General features: G+C 39.9%; 1 protein-coding gene across 1 annotated transcript; it reads right to left on the bottom strand.

Moving 5' to 3' along the window:
- Positions 1–7,566: 7,566 nt before the first annotated feature.
- Positions 7,567–8,719, bottom strand: LOC5580189. Its single transcript, XM_001655560.2, has 2 exons — positions 8,242–8,719; positions 7,567–8,173 (listed from the first exon to the last, which is right to left on the bottom strand). The coding sequence occupies exons 1-2, from the start codon at positions 8,320–8,322 to the stop codon at positions 7,835–7,837; spliced, it is 420 nt and encodes a 139-aa protein (XP_001655610.2). The 5' UTR covers positions 8,323–8,719; the 3' UTR covers positions 7,567–7,834.
- Between the last annotated feature and the right edge of the window lie 14,431 nt (positions 8,720–23,150).

The following is a 23,150-nucleotide window of genomic DNA, read 5'->3' as shown; positions in this document are numbered from 1 at the left end:
CGGTTACGGCATATCGCTGATGACGACGGTGGAGAAATCAGATGGATTGTGTCATCACTTTCGTCGATGCTGGAAGACGATACATAGTTGCAGTGGTGGTTTTTGTATTGTATTTTTACGATAGCTTTGGCGTTATTCAAAAAAATATACAGCATAATAAAAGAACTCTATGAATTGTTTTTTATTTCCATAAATCTTAAGGTGAAGATAAACCTAACATTTTCAAGACCACAAATCAAGAGAACCAGACATCCGTTCAAGCTGAAAATGTAATCGATTGCTCACCACCAGCGTGTGACCATTCGATTAAGTTTTCAGCTTAAACAGATGTCTGGATCTCTAGATTCGTGATCTTGAAAATTGGGGATTTGGCTTAAATTCATCTTCATCTTAAGGGCTAATTGAATATACACAACTGATCACGAAAATGCTCGGAAGGTTAATGTCTGTACTTTTGTATCCGTCTTATGTCTTTATGTCCGTGTCGATGGGGTTATATGAAAATAAATTGTTTTGTCCAAAAAATCAACAACAGCGTCCTGTTTCATGGAACAAATTAATTTAAATATAAACTAAACGGCGTGGACATTTGAAACCGGAAAAGCCAGTAATATAAAGTAAAAATCCGTTGTACCAAAAACCCAGTAAAATTGAACCGAATTCGTTGATCTGAAACAGATAAGCTTCCTCGTTGGCTCAATGTTCATTGAACACTCACACCGATGAATAGAGTCTGACTGATCTTATTCTTTCTTTTGGCTTTACATCTCCACAGAGCCATCTGTTCAGCTTATAAGCGGTTTCTTCACCATCGCTTAGGCCTTAAACCTGGTTTAATCGTATGGGTAAACGTGGTTTACGGCTTAAGCGAAGGTGAAGAAATCGGCCCTTAGTGTTCTAAGAGCACTTCCACGCTTATTAACTGAGAGCTTTATATTTGGTCAAAAGAATATTGTGTGGCTGGTACGATGATAGGCTATGGAAGTCTGAAGTCAAGGAAATTTCCATTACGAAATGATGCTGGACCGACCAGGAATCAAACCCAGACACCTTCAGCATGAATTTGCATTTCAGCCACGAACGTTACCACTAGTCTAAGGAAGGCATCCAACCTAAATGCGATTCTATAACCCTAACTGCACTTGAACAAGTTATTATAATACGCGTAGGTACCCCATCATAAGACACAGGTATCGTCAGCCTATAATAAATCAAACATCGCGGAAACCCAACTTAGACACACTTAACGCTTCATAAAATTCTTATCTGAAACTTTCGAGATTTATGTTTGTTTAGCCGTTTAAAAAGTGTCTCAAAACTCGCATCATACCTACTACAAAAGCATATTTGGAGCGAGTAGGTTCGTCGTCAAACATTGAAATCGTTTGTGCTTTTGTTTCGAGTGGAAATCAAGATGAGATCGACTGTCGCCAGCTTAGTGATTGTTCTAGCTGCATTGAACATCATTCAACCGACTGAAGCATTTGGATTTGTTAGAAAGCTTCGATCTAAATTACCACATAGAAAGCTAAGTCGACATTTCCCCTGCAGGATTTTCTAGATGAGCTAGCGGAGTTACTCTTTGGATCCTCCGAGGAAGAATGGTCATCCGGCGTTATGGTTATCAAAAAGGATACTGGCACGGTGGACGTGGTGTGTGACAAGTGTAATCTCACAGTGAACTGCATCAACTGTACGAGGATCGATACCAATATTATGGATGCTGCTCCTACCACTATGTCGACGGCTTCTCCAGGATCAGGTTGATACTACTTTGAGGTTAAGCGATCGTTAATAAACGGATGTCGAAAATGAGAAAAACGTTCGATTGATCCGATCCTTCTTTCCACGTTCGAAAGCTGTTTTTAGCAATTTGTCTATATTTTTCCAATCCATATGTGATACTAGGGAAAGTGTACCAGTTATGGTCATAGTGGTTCCCTCGGTTTTCTCGAAAAGATTCATATTTTAAAACATTCAAAATATGAATCAAGATCAAGATATATTTGATATCAAAATACTTAAACACACAGAACGATTAGAAATTTAAAGATAAAAAAATTATTGCGTATGGCGAAATAGGAATGTCCACAACTGGTACACCTACCCTATTTAGATATTATGTATTACACACCTTAAAGGTCTCTAGAATTCCAAACTGTTTTACTTCACTAAAATAACAATACTGATTTAGCAGAAGTGAGTACTATTATTAAAAAAATTAATTATAAAAACTCCTGGCATTGTCTGTTTTTGTTTACATCATCATCAAGAAACTTCCCGAGAGTAGCTTATCATACTTTGTTTATATTCGACAAATGTTTTTAATTGTTCCTGACAAATGGATAAATGCCAAGGTTGTTCCAAACAACAAAACCGAACAAATATCCTGCAGCTTCCAAATAGCTTGCTTTCCTCAATCAGTGAACTGTTTCACTGTGTTTCAGGATTCTGACATGGGCATCGGAATACTTATCAACTTTTAAGTGTAATGAATTTGACTAGTTCTAACCTGGGAGGGAGGCACCGATACTACACACGAAATTGGATACAATTGTTTTCCAAATTGCAAGATAACTCCAGTTTGCAAACGACAATCAAGGCAGGCTTAGTGAAAATCGCTAGTTTTCATTTGTTGTGTATCTTCGATCTTTCTGGACAAACATTGAAAAAGGGCCACAGTTTTCTATGCGTTTAATTTTCAGTTTTAAAGAAAACAGTAAAAAGAACCTCATTCCAATACGTTACATTCAATTAGAATAAACGGTGCTCTCGTGACGTTACTTTTGAATGTGCATGAATTGATTCTAATTCGATGTTTGGACGTACTTACGGCTAATTACGCGCTTTTATCATGTTTGTCCATTGTTTAAGATCCGGGCTCACAGTGACAGCAAAATCTCGGCTCACTGTGACGTAGAGAAATTTTGTGTTGGTTTCTCCCTCCCAGGTTCCAACAAATGTGAAGGCTTTAAAACAGGTTTACGCTTTCAGAGCCTCAAAGCGTTTGTCAACTCTTCGCTCAAAAGTTTTCTAGTACCTTTTGTGATGAAGTAACTCCTGAGGTACTCGTTACTCAAGCCGCCAGCAACGTTCCGTTGGTCAACGATTCGTGGGCTACTCTCATTAAGTGACGATCAACACGGATTGATCTCGGGTAGATCGACGACCACCAACCTAATAAGCCTAACGTCGCACATTGCTGACAGTATCGCAGAGAGAGCACAAACGGACGCTATCCATACCGACTTGGCAGCTGCTTTCAATAAGAATAACAACGCTATAGCAACGGCTAAATTAGAAAGGTTTGGCATTAGTGACAAGATGCTACGCTGGCTCCATTCGTACCTCATTGGACGTAAACTGACGGTTACCATTGAAGGTTTTCAATCCAATGAATTTCTAGCTGCATCTAGAATTCCTCAAGGCAACCACTTGGGACCGTTAATATTTTTGATATATTTCAACGATGTACACTACACTCTCAAGAGACCTCGGCTATTCTTCGCAGATGCCTTAAAGATCTATCGACGAATCCATTCGGACTACGACGCAATGTGCCTTCAGCAGGATCTTCATGCAATTGCCAGCTGGTGCACCCTGAATCGAATAACCGTCAATCCCGGAAAATGTTCTGTTATTTCTTTTGCCCATATACGAAGACCTGTAGTTTTCCGGTACGAACTCTTCAACACTTTGATTCAGCGCGTTGACAGTGTGAAAGATCGTAGAGTGATTCTTGATCCACAACTCACTTTTAAACACCATGGGACGTACGTAGTTGCGAAGGCATCGAGGACATTAGGCTTCATATTTCGCGTTGCCAAAGATTTTACTAGCGTATATTGTCTGAAGTCGCTGTACTGCTCGCTGGTTCGATCAACGCTTGAAAATTGCAGTGTAGTTTGGAATCCTTACTATCATAACGGCCCTGACAGGATTGAGTCAGTACAGCACCGCTTCATTCGCTTTGCTCTCCGTCAGCTTCCATGGCGAGATCCACTTCGGTTGCCGAGTTATAGAGGTCGGTGCCAACTAATTGATCTCGGGACTCTTCAGCTACGTAGGGGTATCGCACGAGCTATAGTTGAATGTCTGCCCAAGAGTATTACGAAACAATACGAGCTTCGACTTCCTTTCCGGAGAACAAACTTTGGACAACAGAGCGCCTATATTGGCATCAAACGAGTGTTTAACAGGGTCACTTCTGTTTTCGACTTTCATATTGCCCGACAAACGATCCGGAGACAGTTAAAACCGCGATTCTTTCATTTCTTGACGAATAATGTTATTTTATTTTGTTGTATTTTTATCGTTGATTGTGATTTTGTTAGTAAATAACTGCTTTATATTTGTTAAACTAGAATAAGATATACATAAGTTATACATCATTGGGACATGTATTGTCTGTTGATATCATCCAATAAAAAAACATGCCTCATCAAGTCGATCATTACGATAAACATAAAAGTTTGGATATCTTTCGAATTTGGATCCAGGTTTCAAATGAACTTCAATAATAACTGCTATATGTATGTTATTAGATGTCAGAAAATTAAACAGCTCGCCCTCTTAACCTCAAAGAACGAGATTTCCAAATAAAAATATGTTGATCCATTAGAGAAATGTAATCCAAAAACAATTTTAGAAGTAAATTTTACACCAACTTGGATTGCTTCAGTCATTGTGGAGGTTTGAACATTGCATCAATCATTTGATTCAATTGTTCAGTTAAAAAATCAAAATTAGAGGGAAAACTTTTATTAGAAGTAGGTGTATTTTTTGATGATTATTGTTGTGAAGAAACAGAAAAGGAATTGCCTTCGGCGGCAGAGGTTTTTCCATATGATTTGAAATAATTAGAACGGTTATCCGTTGGAAGACAATTTGAAGGGAAAGAAATAAATCTGCCAGCTACAATATTGGCATTTGAGTTTCTTTGGATAAATCCATTCGAAACTAACGGATTCGAACAGTTCCCAGACAAAAGAAAATCAGCTTTTTAATAAATGTGATTTTAAATTACCTGATGGGTATGGATATTAAGCAATCGTTCGTTAACTGAAAAATGAGAAATGTTAGAGATTCTGCTGGAAAATTCCGGGAAAGAAATTTTTTACCATTCATCTCCCAGGAAAACTTTTTTTTGCTTACTCTCACAGGGGACTTTTTTTCTTTTTGCTTACACTCTCAGGGGACTTTTTCATTTTGCTTACCCTCTCAGGGGACTTTTATCGTTTGCTTACCCTCTCAGGGGCCTTTTTTTTGCTTACCCTCTCTGGGGACTTTTTTATTTATTTTTTTCTTGCTTACCCTCACAGGGAACTTTTTTTGCTTACCCTCTCAGGGGACTCACTTATTTTAATTTATCCTCTTAAATAACTATTTTATTTTATCCTCTCGGATAACTCATTTATTTTACTCTAGCTTACCCACTCAGGGGACTTTTTTTGTTATCCTCAGGAATTCTTTTCTATTCTGAGTGCCCAGAGAGGGTAGATAAGTTAAAAATCAACCTCTAGGGGGACTCAGCTGTATTAGTTTACCCTCGCATGGGGACCTTACTTTTGTTACCCTTCCATGGGACAACCTGTTTTGTTATATAGTGATCAATTTCACCCCAGTTCGTCAATTTCGATATTCAACATTCAAGCATATTTTATGACATGTTAAATGTTATCTGACAGAGATCAATGAAACATAGATTATGTAAAAAAATGACAATGTTTGAATTTCTAAGGATAATAGAACAAAAAGTTGTTTATTAGTGATCAATTCGGCCCCAGTTTACGGCCAAAGAGTGCATTGACAGAAACTCAAGCCTTTGTCTCAAAAACAAGCTTCTGATCTTCAAACTACTTTTTAAGCTGGCCATGTTGTAACAAATATAGACTAGCTGTTATAATATTAGAAAGAAGGGTCTATAGAAAATTCAAAATAAAATGTAGAAGGTGTTTCTGGGCGGCCTTCATGGTAGAGTCCTAATGAATTGCATAGACTATCCATAGTTTAAATTTTTGAGCACATGCAGAATTAGTTTTGGAAAAAAAAATTGCTGCAATCTTGTCCATGTTCGCATAGTCAACGTAAGCGCCAATGTGATCAACAAACACACGGTTTGTTTAGTGTTTGTTCGGATAGTTTAGCGTATAAATCAGTTTACTATGACAGTGAACAGGTGTTAACGTTAACTCATCCACACAGTCGTTCATTAAATCATTCAGAATCACATTTTCCCAGCAATTATAGTGCTGGTGCTTACGTCGACTGTGACCGCTCGAGTAGTCCTTCGTCGGCGAATACCAAGCTGCTTATCGTGAAGGCCGTTCAACAACGGACCAGATGTTTAGCTTGCGAATGATCCTAGATAAATTCCGGGAGTATAACTTGCAGACTCACCATCTGTTTATTGATTTCAAGGCGGCGTACGACTCAGTAAAAATAAATGAGCTTTGGCAGATAATGTCTGAACAAGGTTTTCCAGCGAAACTAATTAGGCTGATACGTGCTACGCCGAATGGTTCGAAATCAAATAACGGATTGCAGACGAGGTGTCAATCTCGTTCGTGACGTTAGACGACCTGAAGCAGGGAGACGCATTTTCGAATTTACTGTTCAACATTGCACTCGAGGGTGCTATTAGGAAATCTAGCGTGCAGAAATGGCACTATTATCACAAGGTCGCACATGCTGCTTGGTTTTGCGGACGATATAGACCTATTTGGAATCGATCGCAGGTCAGTGGAAGAGGCCTTCGTGCCTCTGAAGAGGGAGACAGTGAGGCCTGACCATTAATTCTACCATAACGAAGTACATGGTTGCAGGATAGAGCCAGGCATGGTGGTGTAAGTGCTGAGGTAGTGTTTGATTTGTTTACCTTGGAACACTTGTGACATGCGACAAAGACGTTTCCCGCGAAGTGAAAAGACGTATTGCGGCTGCGAATAGGGCCTTTTACGGTCTTCGTAACCAGCTTAGGTCCCGCAGCTTGCAAACGGAAACAAAATTCGCCCTGTATAAAACATTGATTCTTCCGGTGGCATTCTACGGGCACAAAGCGTGGACGTTGAAAAAGTCTGACCGGAAAGCTCTCGGTGTTTTCTAGCGAAAAGTGCTGCGGACAATACTCGGTGGGAAACTCGAAATAGGTGTGTGGCGCAGACGCATGAATCACGAGTACAAGTGTACAAAGATGCGAATATTATCAAGCGTGTAAAATGCGGCAGACTTCAGGGGGCTGGTCACTTATTGCGAATGTCGGAAGAAAGGGGAACCATGGAGAGGTCGGCGGTTTCGAGGAAGACCCCAAATACGCTGGCTGTACGCAGTGGAAGAGGACCTGCCAACCATAAACGTTCGGGGCAACTGGAGAAGTTTCGCCCAAGACCGATGAAGATGGAGCTCTATAATACGCCCGGCAATGGCGTGACGCTACGCTGTAGCCATCAAGGTATCAAGGTAGATAGGTTTACGTCGACCAGGCAAACATGGGCAGAATCTCCTATTGCCACAATAAATGCGTTATGTATTTGGAAAAGTTACAGATGGTTAAGTTTATTAAACAGCGTTGTCTAACACAGAACACATAGATATAAAAAATGTAATGAATGAAAAAATACTAAAAATATGCCGAAAATTGATCACGTTTTATGATTTGCTTTGAAATCAATATTATCAACATTTATGTCTTAAAACTAATATTGCAAAAGAATGTATTAAGAAAAGAATTCTCAAATTCTTTGACTTGCATTGTCTTATTCTGTTGTGCACAAAAACTATCAAATGTACGAAGATACTTAACCTTAACCTACGTAAATTCAATTATTTTATGAGTCTAAGGTGTCATTGTAGTCATTGCGTTGTCCATTTGGGTAGTAGCAGCAGCTCCACCAGCACCACCACCTGCCCCACCCGCACCATTAGAGGGCGTTGTTGCCGAACCGGAAGTGGCCGCCGTTGTTGCTGCAGCTGCAGCTGTCGTTGATGACGCATCCGGATTCATCATGGTGGAATCCACTTTCATACAATTTATACAAGTCACGTTGAGATTGCATTTATTCTCACACAACACCGTCACTGAGGCATTTGGCTTGGCCGTAACTATCATTCCGGAACCTTCTTCCTCCGAGGAATCCGATCCGAACAGTAGCTCGGACAGCTGATCGAAAATATCCTGTGGAGAATTCGTAAGCATCAAAGCAATCTTTGCGAGGTAGCAAAAAATAGCACGTGTTATCTTACTGTTCCAAAGGCCTCACTCGATGGAATGCTACTAAGGGTGGTAATCACCACTGCAAAACTAAAAACAGCCAGTTTCAACATGTTTTAAGTATTTGAAAAATGTTCAATACGACTTCCCACGACTAACCTATTGTGGAGAATGATTGACAAGTTCACACCAACTGCTTTTTATATTTGCCTAAACCGCAGCCTCTTCCGAATTATGTGCATACCAATAGTCCTTGAAGATCACATGAATCGGCGATAAGAGTTTTAAAATTTTTATGAAACACCGAGTGGGCCACAACCAGGTTTCCGCAAAGCCGAAGCGTGACTTGCCATTCCATTTGCTGGGCGACCACCTGTGCCTACTTTGCCAGTTCAATGCAACCGAGCGACGACACGACGCAACGCATAACTTTTTCTATTACGAAGGTGCGAGAAGAAAAATTGCCGCACAGAAAATGCGTCCATTATTACACAACAGTTTTACCCGAGATGTGCATTTACGCGAGAAACATTCTCATGTGACAGCCCAAGCACAGACAAACAGGCGGAACACTGACGAAATGTTCATTTATTACTCATTTAACGATCAATTTGAATTCGATACAAAACAAACATCACAACCAGAGGCGCGCACATAGTTTTCCTTCGTGTTTGACGTTTCACACTAGCGCCTTCTGCAGGTCTTGTTTCACAAAACAAGATATCGTGCAACATGACTACCAGATAATCATGGTGTGAAATGGGCGATGGATTTCGATAGAATTTGTTACAAGTGATACGTCTGTTTGTCTGTGGCCCAAGTATCGCTCCTAACGGATGGAGTTGTGCACCACGATACTACATGGGTGCACTTTACTATGCAGTACATCCAAAAGCAGGTTTACTTAGTAGGTATCGGTACCTTCTGAACAGCGACTGCTTGATGCAATAGAATATTATGATGAGTGACAAAGTCTGTCGTTAATGAACCCGACGTGACAAGGCCAACAAATCATTTGTATATGAAATTATGAAAGGTTTAGAAGCATTAATAATGTAGTAATAGGGTTTCTATGCGGTGGAAGTGTTGTATTTAAGCATGTCTATATTTGTAGTGCTAATATAATGCCTGTATACATCTATTATGCTGATTTGGGGCTTGTTTTTGTGCTATTTGGAAAGATCTGAACTATCCTATCCATAGCCACTACTCACACTAGACAGGATTATGCTTTTTGTAATCTCTGAACACCAGCAGCAAAAAGAACAAATTGGAATATATTGAAAAACTCCAAATCAAAAAAGCATAGCTCATACTGTGTAAAAAAACATGAAGACATGTAGCTGAAGAGGGCAACCGGAGAAATACAAGGTCACCTGCACTATTGCTCCGGGTAGCGCAGGAAGCGACAAATACTGTGGAGGGCGTCCTGGTACTCCACAGGCTCCGTTTACGATTAGGTTTCATTTAGACCCAACTAGGAGAGGGTTCATTCCTAGGCACGGTAAGCATGAAGCCGCATCACACCATGGATTATGGGTAACCTATGAGGTGAACTTTTACCACCGAAAAAGGCAGTCCATAGTGTTAATTCTTAGCCAGTTAAGGTGAAGATGAATCGAAACCAAATCTCAAATTTCCAAGAGCACAAATCTGTAGAACCAAACATCCGTTTAAGTTGAAAACTTATCGATATAACACTAGCTGGTTACCACCACCTTTGCTGTCTCGCGTTTCATGCGGGTTTGTGTCGAGGTCTGCAACCTATTCAAATGCACGGCACATAATGTCCATATCATCAGCGAAGCAAACAAATTTACTGGATCTGTTGAAAATCACACCACGGCTGTTGAACCCGGCTCTCCACATAATACTTTTTAGCACAATACTACACAACAGACACAAAAATCCATCACCTTGTCGTAGTTCTAAGCGGGATTCATGAGAACTGGTATATTTGTAAGAAATCTTCACACAATTTTGCACACCTTCCATCGTCACTCTTGTAAGCTTCGTTGTCTTGTAAGCTTCCTGTGAAAGCTATTCTCGTCTATGATTTTCCTCAGCTCAACGCGGTCGACACTATCGTGTGTCGCCTTGAAGCCGACTTGTACTCACGACATTTTTGAAAAATTTGCGTATAGTATGGGCCAACAACAAAGCTGACTTGATAACTTTTCTACCTACCTTAATACCTTGATGGCTACAGCATAGCGTCACGCCATTGCCGGGCGAAACTTCTCCAGTAGCCCCGAACGTTTAGGGTGCGTATTTGTGGTCTTCCCCGAAGCCACCTCTACCTGGTTCCCTGCTGAATATTATTTTCGCAATTCTTTCTTCCGACATTCGCACTGAGTGACCAGCCCACTGAAGTCTGTCGCATTTTACACGCTTGATAATATTCGCATCTTTGTACACTTGATACAACTCGTGATTCATGCGTCTGCGCCACACACTATTTTCGAGTTTCCCACCGAGTATTTTCCGCAGCACTTTACGCTCGAAAACACCGAGAGCTTTCCGGTCTGACTCTTTCATCGTCCACCCTTCGTGCCCGTAGAGAGCCACCGGAAAAATCAATGTTTTATACAGGGCGAATTGTGTTTCCGTTTGCAAGCTGCGGGACCTAAGCTGGTAACGTAGTCCGTAAAAGGTCCTATTCGCAGCCGCAACACGTCTTTTCACTTCGCGGGAAACGTCATTGTCACGTGTCACAAGTATTCCAAGGTAAATCAACTCTTCAACAACTTCAACAACATCCCCATCAAACACTACCTCAGCACCTACACCACGATGCTTGGCTCTATCTCTACCTGCAACCATGTACTACGTTTTGGTAGAATTAATGGTCAGATCTATCCTCACTGTCTCCCTCTTCAGAGGCACGAAGGCCTCTTCCACTGACCTACGATCGATTCCAATTAGGTCTATATCGTCTGCAAAGCCAAGGAGCGGCGTAGCACGTATCAGCCTAATTAGTTTCACCGGAAAACTATGTTCAGACATTATCTGCCACAGCTCATTTCTTTTCACTGAGTCGTACGCCGCCTTGAAATCAATAAACAGATGGTGAGTCTGCAAGATATACTCCCGGAGTTTATCTAGGATCATTCGCAAGCTAAACATGTGGTCCGTTTTTGAATGGCCCTGGTATTCGCCGACGAAGAACTCATCGAGCGGTCTCAGTCTGTAAACAGGATGCGCGACAGAATTTTGTACGCCGAATTCAGCAGGGTAATTCCTCTGTAATTGGCACACTCCAGTCTGTGCCCTTTCTTGTAGATTGGGCGTATGAGGCCATCCAACCAGCCGGTGGGCAATTCTTTGTCCTCCCATACCTTCAGAAGTACTCGGTGGATCGACTAATAAAGCTGCTCACTTAGTGCTTGAGAAGCTCGACCGGGATCTCGTCCTTCCCAGCAGCTTTGGGGTCGTCCACAAATGACGTAGCTTTTTAGGGGGGGAGGGGGGTCTTCACGAATTTGTGACGAAGTGTGACGAGGGGGAGGGAGGGGTCCTAGCTAATGGACGTAGCATTTTGAATCAAGTCGGTGGAAAGAGAGGCGCTGAAAAAATTGGCATGCAATTATATTTTATCAAACTTCTTTTTTTTTGCCTTTAAACTTGGGTTATAAAATGAGTTTCAAAACATTCATTTGACAAGAATGAAAAAATATTTATGAAATTTTAGATTTTCTGCAATCAAACAAGATGTTTTGAAGCTTTAATTAATTATGTGAATATTATATTATATTCGTGTCTAAATTAGTAAATTTATTAATAAACAATATAAAAGTTTAATAAATTAATTAAAAAACAAGGCTTTAACTACTTGGAGTACCGTAAAATGGGGTGTTAAGGGATGAAAAAAAATTTAACTCGAATTTCAACCACCTAGTATGTCAATAATTGAACAAAGTACAGCCCTACCATTCTCTCGTCGTGTAAATCAAAAGCCAAATACAATTATGACGATCCCATGACAGATTTCTGAGATAATAATGAAAATGTGTGATTTTTGACGGAAATGCAAAATGGGGTGTTAAGGAATTTGAGTTTCGTATATAAAACCATATTTTTCAAACAGCAAAACATAATCTTTTTGGTCAATAATTTTGGTGCTTTCATTCAATTTCATAAGTTATGTTCAACCTTAATCAGATACTATATCAATATTATTGAACATGGAACTCCTGCAAACGCAAACCGTTTCATTTTAACTGCTAAATTTTTCATAGTAATCCTATTTGGGAACTATCAAAACATCATAAAAATGTCTTGAAATGATTTTTCTACTTAAATGCAACAGGATCATAACCTTAATATTTGCACTTTACGGATCCTGTAAGCTATGCAGAGCAACTTCGTAAATAATCTATAATATAAGGATAATTTCAACAAGCTTTTAGTTTTAATAGGGGAAATGGTCAATTTGTCCTGAAAATAAAACACTACACTAAACAAAGTATTTGCATGCAACACCCAGTGGCATGGTCGAAAAAATACCGAAGAAAAAAAGTGTTCGAGCGGGAATCTAACGCTCACTATATAACACGTTAAGTGCCCGACGAGGCCGCGAAGTTTCTCAAAAAGAGCTCAGAAATGACAGAATCTATGTACAGAGAGTTACGCGAAGAGGCTTCTTTGAATGATTGTTCTTGTGTGGCGCACGATTAGATACTCGGAAAGTATGTACCATAGTGTAGCGCATGCTGAACATATAATAGCAACCCTATGTATTGGCACTCACCGTGAGCACCCCCAATACAGGCTCTTGCTAGCAACCGCCATTACATCGTCCTCTTTCGGCTTTCTACCAGCAAGCAGGTAAGACGTGCAGAATCGTGCTAAGCTACGTGGTCCCTTTTCCCGCAATGATTCAGCGTTTCACAATGGCGGATCCTGCCAGGTGTTGCACTTTTTGTTGTAACGCAAACATAGAACCATTATCTAATAAAATTAAAACAGGTGGGGAAAGGGACCAGTCGGAGCTGAAGCAGGCGACATTCATTTTTGTTTGACGATTTCAAGAAAAAATCTTGGAAGATTTTTTCGATCCACAAAGTGAAGTTATTCTGAATGAGAGATCAAAGCGAGCAAAAATGGAAAATACCCTAAAACAATGTCACAGAGCGGATCTTAAGTATCGCGCTGAGCGAGCTAGAATAAGCTGCGCTGATTGCACTGAAATCGATTGTGAAGCGGAACGTAAGTATCGCGCTGAGACAGTTAACTTTATAGAGCGGATCAAAAGATCGCGCTACGACAATTTAGAGTCATCGAGCGAGTCTGAAAGACTGCGCTAAAACGTATCCATTTTTAAGCGGGTCAGGAGCACCGCGCTGATAAGATTAACAGAATAGAGCGTGTCGAACTGGCAGCGCTGAGCAAATAGACTACATTCGTAATGGAGCGGATTTCAAAGTCGCGCTCATGAAAAAAATAAAACAAATTGTGATTATTTTTCGTGTACCCTTTCTAGACAGAAACAAACTTCCGAAAATTAGCGAAAACAGGAAAGCATGTCCAATAAAGGGAAATATGTCCGTCGTATCGTCGACTACGACTCAGATGACGATGAGGATAGCCCGATTGGTTGTGGTGATATGACAGACACGGAAGGAGTGGAAAACCACGAAACGTGTAACAGCGACTCTGATGAATCATCCATTGACATCGGCACAGGAACCGACGACACTCGTAATGACAAAAGCGATTCCAACTCTGACTGCGAAACATTAAGTTCATCCTCGTATTCAACGAGATCTCCATCCTGTTCTCCATCAAAATCACCGTCGCCCGTTAAGTCAACAACACAGGAAAACCCAAGCAAGGCGGAACTGGAACACGCCACCACCGAACGATTCGACCGCATGGAAAAGATGATCGCGAATATGAATAACGCCCTGGCTCGGTTCCAAGCGGGAGCCGGACCAACACCAGATGACGACGCCGAATTAAGCTGGAAGTTATCGAACGACGTAGACCAACGCGTAGGTGGTGAAAGCTCATCGTCAAATATTCGTTGGGACCACTTGAAACCATTCCCCAGTGGTATTGCATCGTGTAAGATGTGGGAGGAGTGGAACAGCTACGTGGAAAACTTCGAGTTAGCGGCATCCCTAAGCAATGTTAATGACCCCGTTAAAAGAACCCAATTGCTATTCCTTTCTATGGGTAACGAACTACAAGGGATCGTCAAAGCCGCTAAGTTACGCCCAAGCTTGTCCAATCCCAATTGCTACAGGACATTTGTGACGAACATTCAAAACTACTTGCGGAAGATGACCGACACCGCCGCCGAGCATGAGGAGTTCTCGAGAATGAAGCAAGAGATCGGTGAATCCGTGGTCGCTTTCCATGCGCGATTGACATCCAAAGCTAAGGCATGTAAGTACAGCATTGATGAGGACAGATTTGTACGGGCGCAGCTTCTAGCAGGCCTCCGGAATCGAGAGCTTGTGAGACAAGCTAGAGTGTACGGGCACGATACGGAGTTCATCGTTCAATCAGCTACTCGCGATGAAACGTTCGAATCTGAGAGAAAACAGCAGGAAGGAAACCATGTGCTAGAAATCAGGAGCAACCGAAACGAACATTTCAATCGGAAGCGTTCCGTCAGGGATTCCGGAACGGGTGGACCACCGGTAAGGCAACAGCGTAGAGGTGACACCAACCGACGACCGCAGGGACAACGCTCACGATGCACCAGATGCTCCCTCTTCAACCACAGGAACGGACAATGTCCAGTGCTAACCCGGAATTGCAACGAGTGTGGCAAACGTGGCCATTACGCAGCGGCGTGTCGACAGAAGCAGGTCAATGCTCTGCAGAACAAGCAAAATTTCGACAGCTTCCGTGAGAAATCTGAAGTGCCAGACGACGACAAGCAGAGCAATCAGCAGGTAACAAATGATTACTAATTTGTATTATCATTTTCACTAAATCATGGCACACTAAGAATGATTTAAAACTAAACCTTCGATACGTTGAATAAAACACATAATAAATAAATTATATTTCCTTTAATTTCTGAATGTCACATTTTATGCAAATCAGCTGGTTAATGCCCTTTCACTTGAGGACGTCATAGTTACCTGTTCAATTGGATCATCTACTCCCATTCGATTCCTCATTGACTCGGGAGCTGACGTAAATGTTATCGGAGGAAATGATTGGGCTTTACTGACACGAGAAAAGCAAATGGGGAAAGCAAAATTAGAAATCATGAGGACAATCGATAAAAAGTTACATGCATACGGAAGTCAAGAACCAATGGTTGTGGAGTGCACAATCAAAGCCGAAATTACTACTCCAGGATCGATCCAACCTGCTATAGCCGCCGTCTTCCACGTGATTCTCAAAGGAACAAGATCACTGCTAGGACGATCGACGTCGAGTGACATGGGATTATTGCACATAGGAAGTAAAATCAACAACTGTGAACTACGGAGCAACAGCCAATTTCCAAAAATGCCAGGGTTGAAGGTCAAATTTAGCATTGATCAGACGGTTCCACCCACAAAAAGCGCGTATTATAATGTACCAGCAGCGTACAGGGAAGCAGCGCGACAAAGACTGCGAGACATGGAAGACCAAGGAGTGATAGAAAAAGTAACATCCGCTCCTGGTTGGATAAGCGGTATGTCAGCCGTTGCCAAAGGGCGGAATGATTTCCGCCTCGTAGTTAACATGCGCGCCCCCAACCGAGCGATTAATCGCGAATTCTTCAAACTTCCTTTACTTGAGGAAATGCGAGTTAAGCTCCATGGCGCAAAATACTTTACGAAGCTCGATTTGCAAAACGCTTTTTATCACCTGGAACTGTCCGAAGAGTCGCGCGATCTGACCACCTTTATGACGGAAGATGGCATGTACAGATTTACCAGACTCATGTTTGGCGTTAACTGTGCGCCAGAAATATTCCAACGTGAGATGGTCAGAATCCTGAAGGAGGTCGGTGATTATACAATCGTGTATATCGACGACATCTTGATTTTTTCGGATACGCTCGAAGGTCTACACGCAACTGTAGGCAAAGTATTGCAAATCTTGAGAGACAACCATCTAACCCTAAACACATCGAAGTGCGAGTTTGATAGGACCAGATTACAGTTCATAGGCCATGAACTCGACCAAGAAGGGTTTCATATCGACAACGAAAAAGTTAAAAGCGTACAAAACTTCAGGGAGCCTACAACACTGTCAGAGCTTCGTAGTTTTCTTGGACTGGCGTCGTACCTGAGTCCATACTTGAAAAACTTCGCTGATATCTCTAGTCCTTTGTGAACTGCGACAACTACTAAGGCATGGTTATGGGGATTGGAGCAGAAGAAAGCTTTTGAACTAGTCAAACAGCATATCATCGATTGCACTGTATCATTAGGTTTCTTTTCGGAACATGATAAAACAGTATTATATACAGATGCATCCCCTGTCGCATTGGGAGCTGTCCTTGTGCAAGAAGGAGAAAATCAATCGCCGCGCATAATCAGCTTTGCATCCAAGTCACTCTCATCGACAGAAAGGAAATACGCGCAGAACCAACGGGAAGCATTAGGAGTTGTGTGGGCGGTGGAACATTTTTCCTACTTCCTACTTGGCAGACGCTTCACACTCCGTACAGATGCGCAAGGGGTCACATTCATCTTCAATAGATCACGGGAAGATTCAAGACGAGCATTGACGCGTGCTGACGGTTGGGCTATAAGACTAAGCCCGTATCATTACGATATTGAATATGTCCGAGGTATCGATAATATTGCCGACCCTCCATCTAGACTCTACAAGGGTGAAGACGACGCACCGTTCGACGATGAAAACAGTCCATGGGAAATAGCTAGTCTTGAGGCGAATTCAGTCGAGTTCCTAACGGAAGCGGAAATAAGGAGTGCTACCGATCAAGATGAGACATTACAACAAGTAATGAAGTCACTAAAAACAGGAGTGTGGTCTGAAAGCTTGAGGAGATATCGCACGGTTGAAAACGATTTATATATCGTGAATGGGATCATCGTTAAAACTGGATGTGCAGTGGTTCCAAAAGCACTACAGACACATGCTCTGGAGGTAGCACACGAAGGCCACCCATCCATAGCAAAAACGAAAAGTATTTTGCGACAACGCGTTTGGTGGCCAGGCATGCCCAAAGACGTAACTAGCTGGGTACAATCGTGTGAAACATGTTGTATCAATGGCAAGCCAGAGAGAACAACACCAATGGAAAGGGTATTTGCTCCAAAAGTGCCTTGGAATACAGTTGCCCTGGATTTCAATGGCCCTTACATCAAATTCGGTGGAGTTCTTATCTTAGTGATAGTCGATTATAAATCACGGTACGTCATCGCCAAACCCGTCAAATCAACCAAATTTGAATGCGTTAAGAAAGTCCTTGATGACGTATTTCAGAACGAAGGGTTCCCCAAAGGTATCAAAACGGACAATGGGCCGCCATTCAATGGACAAGACTTCGCGGAATATTGCAACAAACGAGATATTTCAATAACTTTTTCTACGCCACTCTTTCCGCAGCAGAACGGATTGGCGGAAAGTTATATGAAATTGATTAATAAGGCTATGGCAGTGGCAACTACCAACAAAACGAATTATGTCGATGAATTGAAAAAAGCAGTAAACGCCCACAACGCAGCTGCTCACAGTATCACAAAGGTTCCACCTGAAGAGGTGATGTACGGCCGAAAAATCAAGCGTGGACTGCCTCTGCTTCAACACGGTAAGTCTGAATTCGACGAGGACCTTCTACAATGCAGGGATCGCAAAGCCAAGTTAGCGGGAAAGCAGCGTGAAGATTCCCGGCGAGGTGCTCGCGAATGCAAAGTTAAACCGGGGGACGAAGTGGTCATCGAACGGCCTAATCGCACAAAAGGAGATTCTCGTTTTTCTCCGACACGATATACGGTGCTGGAAGAGCGGAACGGCAGTCTCATCCTCAATGATAAGCATGGGAAAGTCTCTAAACGACACGTATCCCAAACAAAGAGGGTTCAACCATGGCGCGACGTCGAGCGTGATTCATCACAAAATTCCGGACCACCGACCAGTAATCTCCAGCAACCAAACGAGCAGCCCTCACGAACATTAGTCCGACCAGCACGCGAAAGACGTACACCAGGATTCCTCAACGATTACGTGAGAGTGATCGGAATCGATGGGGAGTAATACTTCGTCGGTAATACCGCAAACTTGACCTGAAATAAAGTGAAAATGAATTCGCAAATGTAAATATTGAGCTGCACCATCTTTTACTCACCGTCGAAAAGCGCCAGAACAAAATCACAAAGAGGCAAACAATAAAGGTAAAGAACGAAATGCAGCAGTAATGTTTTTTCCCGGAGAGAAACTTTTGTTGTTGTTGACCGACCGACTTTGACATCGCCTCAACAACATCTTTTCTCGCTTTTCTCTCTTTCGACCGATTTGACATTTTGGAGCGAGACGCACCCAAAAGCTGCCCCTGCAGCATAATGTTGACAAACTTGCCGAGGGGTGATGTTCGGAAGGTGAGTAACGCACACGGAAAGGAAAAAGGTACTAAATTAGATTATACTTGCACAATGTGCAAGCATTTTTTTCTCTTTCATACATCTCATCCTGGTTGTCTTTGCGCATTTGTGAGATATATTAGTCGAAGATTATTTCTTTCCGATTGGCTGTAAACAAGTTAAATGCAAATGTTTAAAAAAAAAAAAAACTTTATTTTATTTTCCGGAGAGGAAGTGAGATGTGTGGCGCACGATTAGATACTCGGAAAGTATGTACCATAGTGTAGCGCATGCTGAACATATAATAGCAACCCTATGTATTGGCACTCACCGTGAGCACCCCCAATACAGGCTCTTGCTAGCAACCGCCATTACATCGTCCTCTTTCGGCTTTCTACCAGCAAGCAGGTAAGACGTGCAGAATCGTGCTAAGCTACGTGGTCCCTTTTCCCGCAATGATTCAGCGTTTCACAGTTCTCTTCGTCTTCGAAAGAAGCCCCTATTTGTTTTGCTGGTCTGTTTGATAGCTGGACGGTTTGAAAGCTCGATAGATTTGGTTTAACTCTTCGCGCAAATTTTCATTTATAGACGCTGAGAAGTGACAAAATATTATTATTGTTTACCACTTCATAGGATTAACACTAAAAGAAACAACGGCTGCAAAACCATTTTGCTTTTCCAAATAAAAGAATCGTTCTAACTTCTCAAACATTTTACCAGTATGTTCGAACAAGTTTTGGAAATAATATCTAGAAAAGTCCTATATTTACTTTAATACGTAGTTAACAAGATTTTCCAACCCGTCTAACCAATTTTTGAGATTAGACATTTTTGAAGATATTCAGTAACAAACAAAACAGGGTCCCTAACTTTTGCAATGCAGTTCTACCTCACGGAGTAAGGCAAAAGTATATTACAGCATAAATCGAATGAGTTTAGTAACTTGGAAAAAGTAGAAAAGATAATCCCTTAACACCCCACGTATTTTCAAAAACAGACTTTTTCCATAAAAAATATTAAAAGTCGAAATCTATATAAAATTTTCAAAATTTGTTGCCTGCATTGTTATCTCAATAAAATATACTAAGCTTCTAAGTTACTCACATATTTTTCTTAATATTGTTTCATAGTTTTGTAGTTTAATGTATTTAACCTAAAAATTATAACAAAAATTTTTTGAATCGTTTTCAATATCTAGACTCCACAATACCTTATTTTATTAGACATTCCCTATCACATACTGCAGTTCACAATCCTCCGAACAAATTAACCATTTCAGATGACTGATATATCAACTTTCGACGTTTTTGTGACTTGTTAAACTTGATGGAGAAGTTCAATCCCTTAAAATCCCACGAGTCCTTAACACCCCATTTTACGGTACATTGTTTTGCCATTTGTTAACATAACATAAAGTCAGCCGTTTTAGTTTTATTCGTATTTTCTATTGGGGCTTCATTTCGTCAAGAGAATAAAATATGCTCTTTTTGGCATATAATACATTAAAACAAAATTTTTATTCCGTGAATTATGCATTCGATGTTGCTGGAGATCTCCTCCCGATCAACTCATGGATTTGTTTTCATATATCAATGCCCTTGATAGAATGGTCTGAATATTAAGGAGGACAACAGATTCGAGTGTTATCGAAATTGCCCTATCATTCAATTTTCTGAATAACTTGATAATTTGAAGAATTTTTATTATTTATCTGTTTCATTATAGGTTGTGTAAGATTATTTCAGTATGGAAACGATAATGAAATAATCTTACACAACTGTAATATTAATGGATATGAATAATTTGTATAATAATCGCTAAGATTTTCTAAACATTCCAAATACTTCAAGTGTATTTTTTTTATGTTTCTGGTCACTGATTGCTAAATGGATTTGAATTTGGATAATAATGATGATGATTCATTTCAAATTAATATATTTTGTTGATCATTTTCATTGAAATCTATTTCCTAACAACGAATAATAAAAAAACCTAACTCAACAGTAACGAGTTTCATCAATCTAATCAAACCATTTTTTCACATTTTTTATAGTAAACTTGTTTTTTATGGTAACATCAGCAAAATTATTATAATTTAGCCTATATGAAACTGGACACCAAAACTATGTAACTTAAACAGGAAAATGTTTATTTAAAACTGTTTTCCAAATTACTTTTGAGCGCTACTCTGCCGTGAATCACAAGTCAGTCCCATCTGCATTTTCGTCAAAATTGAGTTGAGTTCAGTTTTCAACATCTCTTACAATGCTCTTTCAGTTGCACTAATGAAATAACATGATTTGTTCGGAAAAAATAGGGAAAAACAGCAAGTCAAATTGTCCCATAGTGAAAAGTAACTGCATATCAGTCCCACTACCGACTTTCGCAACGTGGAACACAAAAATGGAACTTGTTTTGATCATCTTTATATTTTTCTCGGAAAAATATTGTAGTGAAAAGCAAGTTGTGAAAGTTTCATTCAGTTTGGAACACCCAACTAACATTCACTCATTTAACAAACACCATTCTGGCAGTTTAATCCAGCATCATGTTTTATAACATTTTAATAATTTCCATGGCCAACCTTTGTTAAAGCATTGTTCACACAAATTTGGAGAAACTTTAAAGCATGTCGTTGAATACCAACTTTATTTTTCAGCTTTAAAAACGTTTTACAAGCATTTAGTTCAGCTTTTATACGGCTGGTCTAAAAATAATTAAAGACTAATAAAAACAAAATGATATTTTTCTAGGCACTTAATAAATGTAGTGTGCACTATTATTATGATAGTATGACAAAGTTATTTAAAAATCGCCTGTATACTGGATTTGAACTCGAGACCTTCCAATCGTCAGCGGTATGCTTTGCCATCTACGCCATCCTAGAATTGATGATTGTACCGTCCAGTGCAAAATATAAACTTCTCATAGCTGAATATTGACCATGTTCGAGCTTCTATTCGACAACGTCTAATCAACACATGGTACGCTAATCTACAACTGAACAAGCATATTATTCAGCTGCTGTTTAGTGCTGATCCAAGCTGAGTTCAGTCCGCTATTTTTAGCGCACAGTGAGAAAATTTATGTCGATGTTGGTCAAAATAATGTTTATTTACACAAAGTTAAAACAGTCTGAAATGATTAATCTTATTTCATAATAAGTTTTAGTTTGTTCAAAACTGATTAATTAACTTAAATAATTTTATAAATTATAGTTTGATTATTTTTTTATTTGTATTTTTTATAAACCTATTACATATGCATTGAAGTAAAAGTTTTCTGTATGAATATATTTGAATCATTTGAAGGGTTAGTCCTCAGAACCCACCTGAATAGAAAAATATTTGAATATCTTGATGCGATTTTTATTTTCGGAAATGGCCAAGTAAATCATTTTTCTTAGAGCGCAGTATTTATTCAGTTGTGAAGAAATGTCATTTCAAATGTAGCTGGCTATAGAAATCAATTCTGTCAAAGAAATTTCCATTTTTCTTGTACGGAAAAACATCCCGAGCAGGCGAAATAAGCTTAGCAATAGAAAATATAATATGGATAGCTAAAAGTGATATTAACTTGATAGATATATGATATAAAATATCTGGAAATGATATCTAAAATAAAAACTAGAACAAAATTGGCATATCATATTTTTAGCCATTCATTAGATCTGCGTACATCAAATTTTTCATAGGTTTAGAAGTTCCAGGAACAAAATTTTGATATTGTCTTCAGATATTTTATCTCTTATGTCAATCAAGTCAATATCACGCTTTGTTTGTCAGTATTTTGCTCCTACTCGGAATACATAGCTTAAATGTTTATTTTTGTTTTTCACAATAACTCTGCATTTCTGGAGACTGACCATGTTTATTTTCTGAACAGCTATTTCAAAAGTTTTAAGAAAGCATAATTTAAGAACATTGAAATGCATTTGGAACTCAACACGAATTTCGGATATTTTGTCCATTTTATGAAATTTAGCTATAGTGTGATCGCTTTTACAAGGCTTATTTATTGCTGAACAATGTGTTTGTTAATCGTCATTTTGGCCTTTATTGGATCAACTGTTCTTATAATATACTGAAGCTGAATTAGGATTTTATAAGATACTTATTCAGCTATTATTCATGCTTATGTTAAACATGTGGGAATAGCTGAAGTGCGACGCAAGTAAAACGTTAGTTCGTCTTCTGAATATCCTTTTATACATATATATTTGTTTAGTGGAATATTGGCTTTTTAATTGGGGGAAACATGTCTTGTTCAGCTCATTTGTAGAACTATCTTGACTAGTTGAATGAGAATCTTTGGAAACGTTTAATAAGTGGCGATTCAACTTTTGTTCATTCTAATGCATAACGTTGAACATTGATCTAAGTTTGTGTTAAAAAAGCACCTTCTCAGCTCTTTATAGAGCAAATTTTTTATTCAGCTGC

This window comes from Aedes aegypti, chromosome 1 (genome assembly GCF_002204515.2).
Source record: "Aedes aegypti strain LVP_AGWG chromosome 1, AaegL5.0 Primary Assembly, whole genome shotgun sequence".
Lineage (NCBI taxonomy): Eukaryota > Metazoa > Arthropoda > Insecta > Diptera > Culicidae > Aedes > Aedes aegypti.
This window is presented reverse-complemented; position numbering and strand designations above follow the sequence as displayed.

Coding starts and splice junctions, on each gene's coding strand:
- LOC5580189 (XM_001655560.2), bottom strand. CDS start 8,322: ATGTTGAAACTGGCTGTTTTTAGTTTTGCAGTGGTGATTACCACCCTT. Junction 8,174..8,241: donor CGAGTGAGGCCTTTGGAACA/GTAAGATAACAC, acceptor AATTCTCCACAG/GATATTTTCGATCAGCTGTC.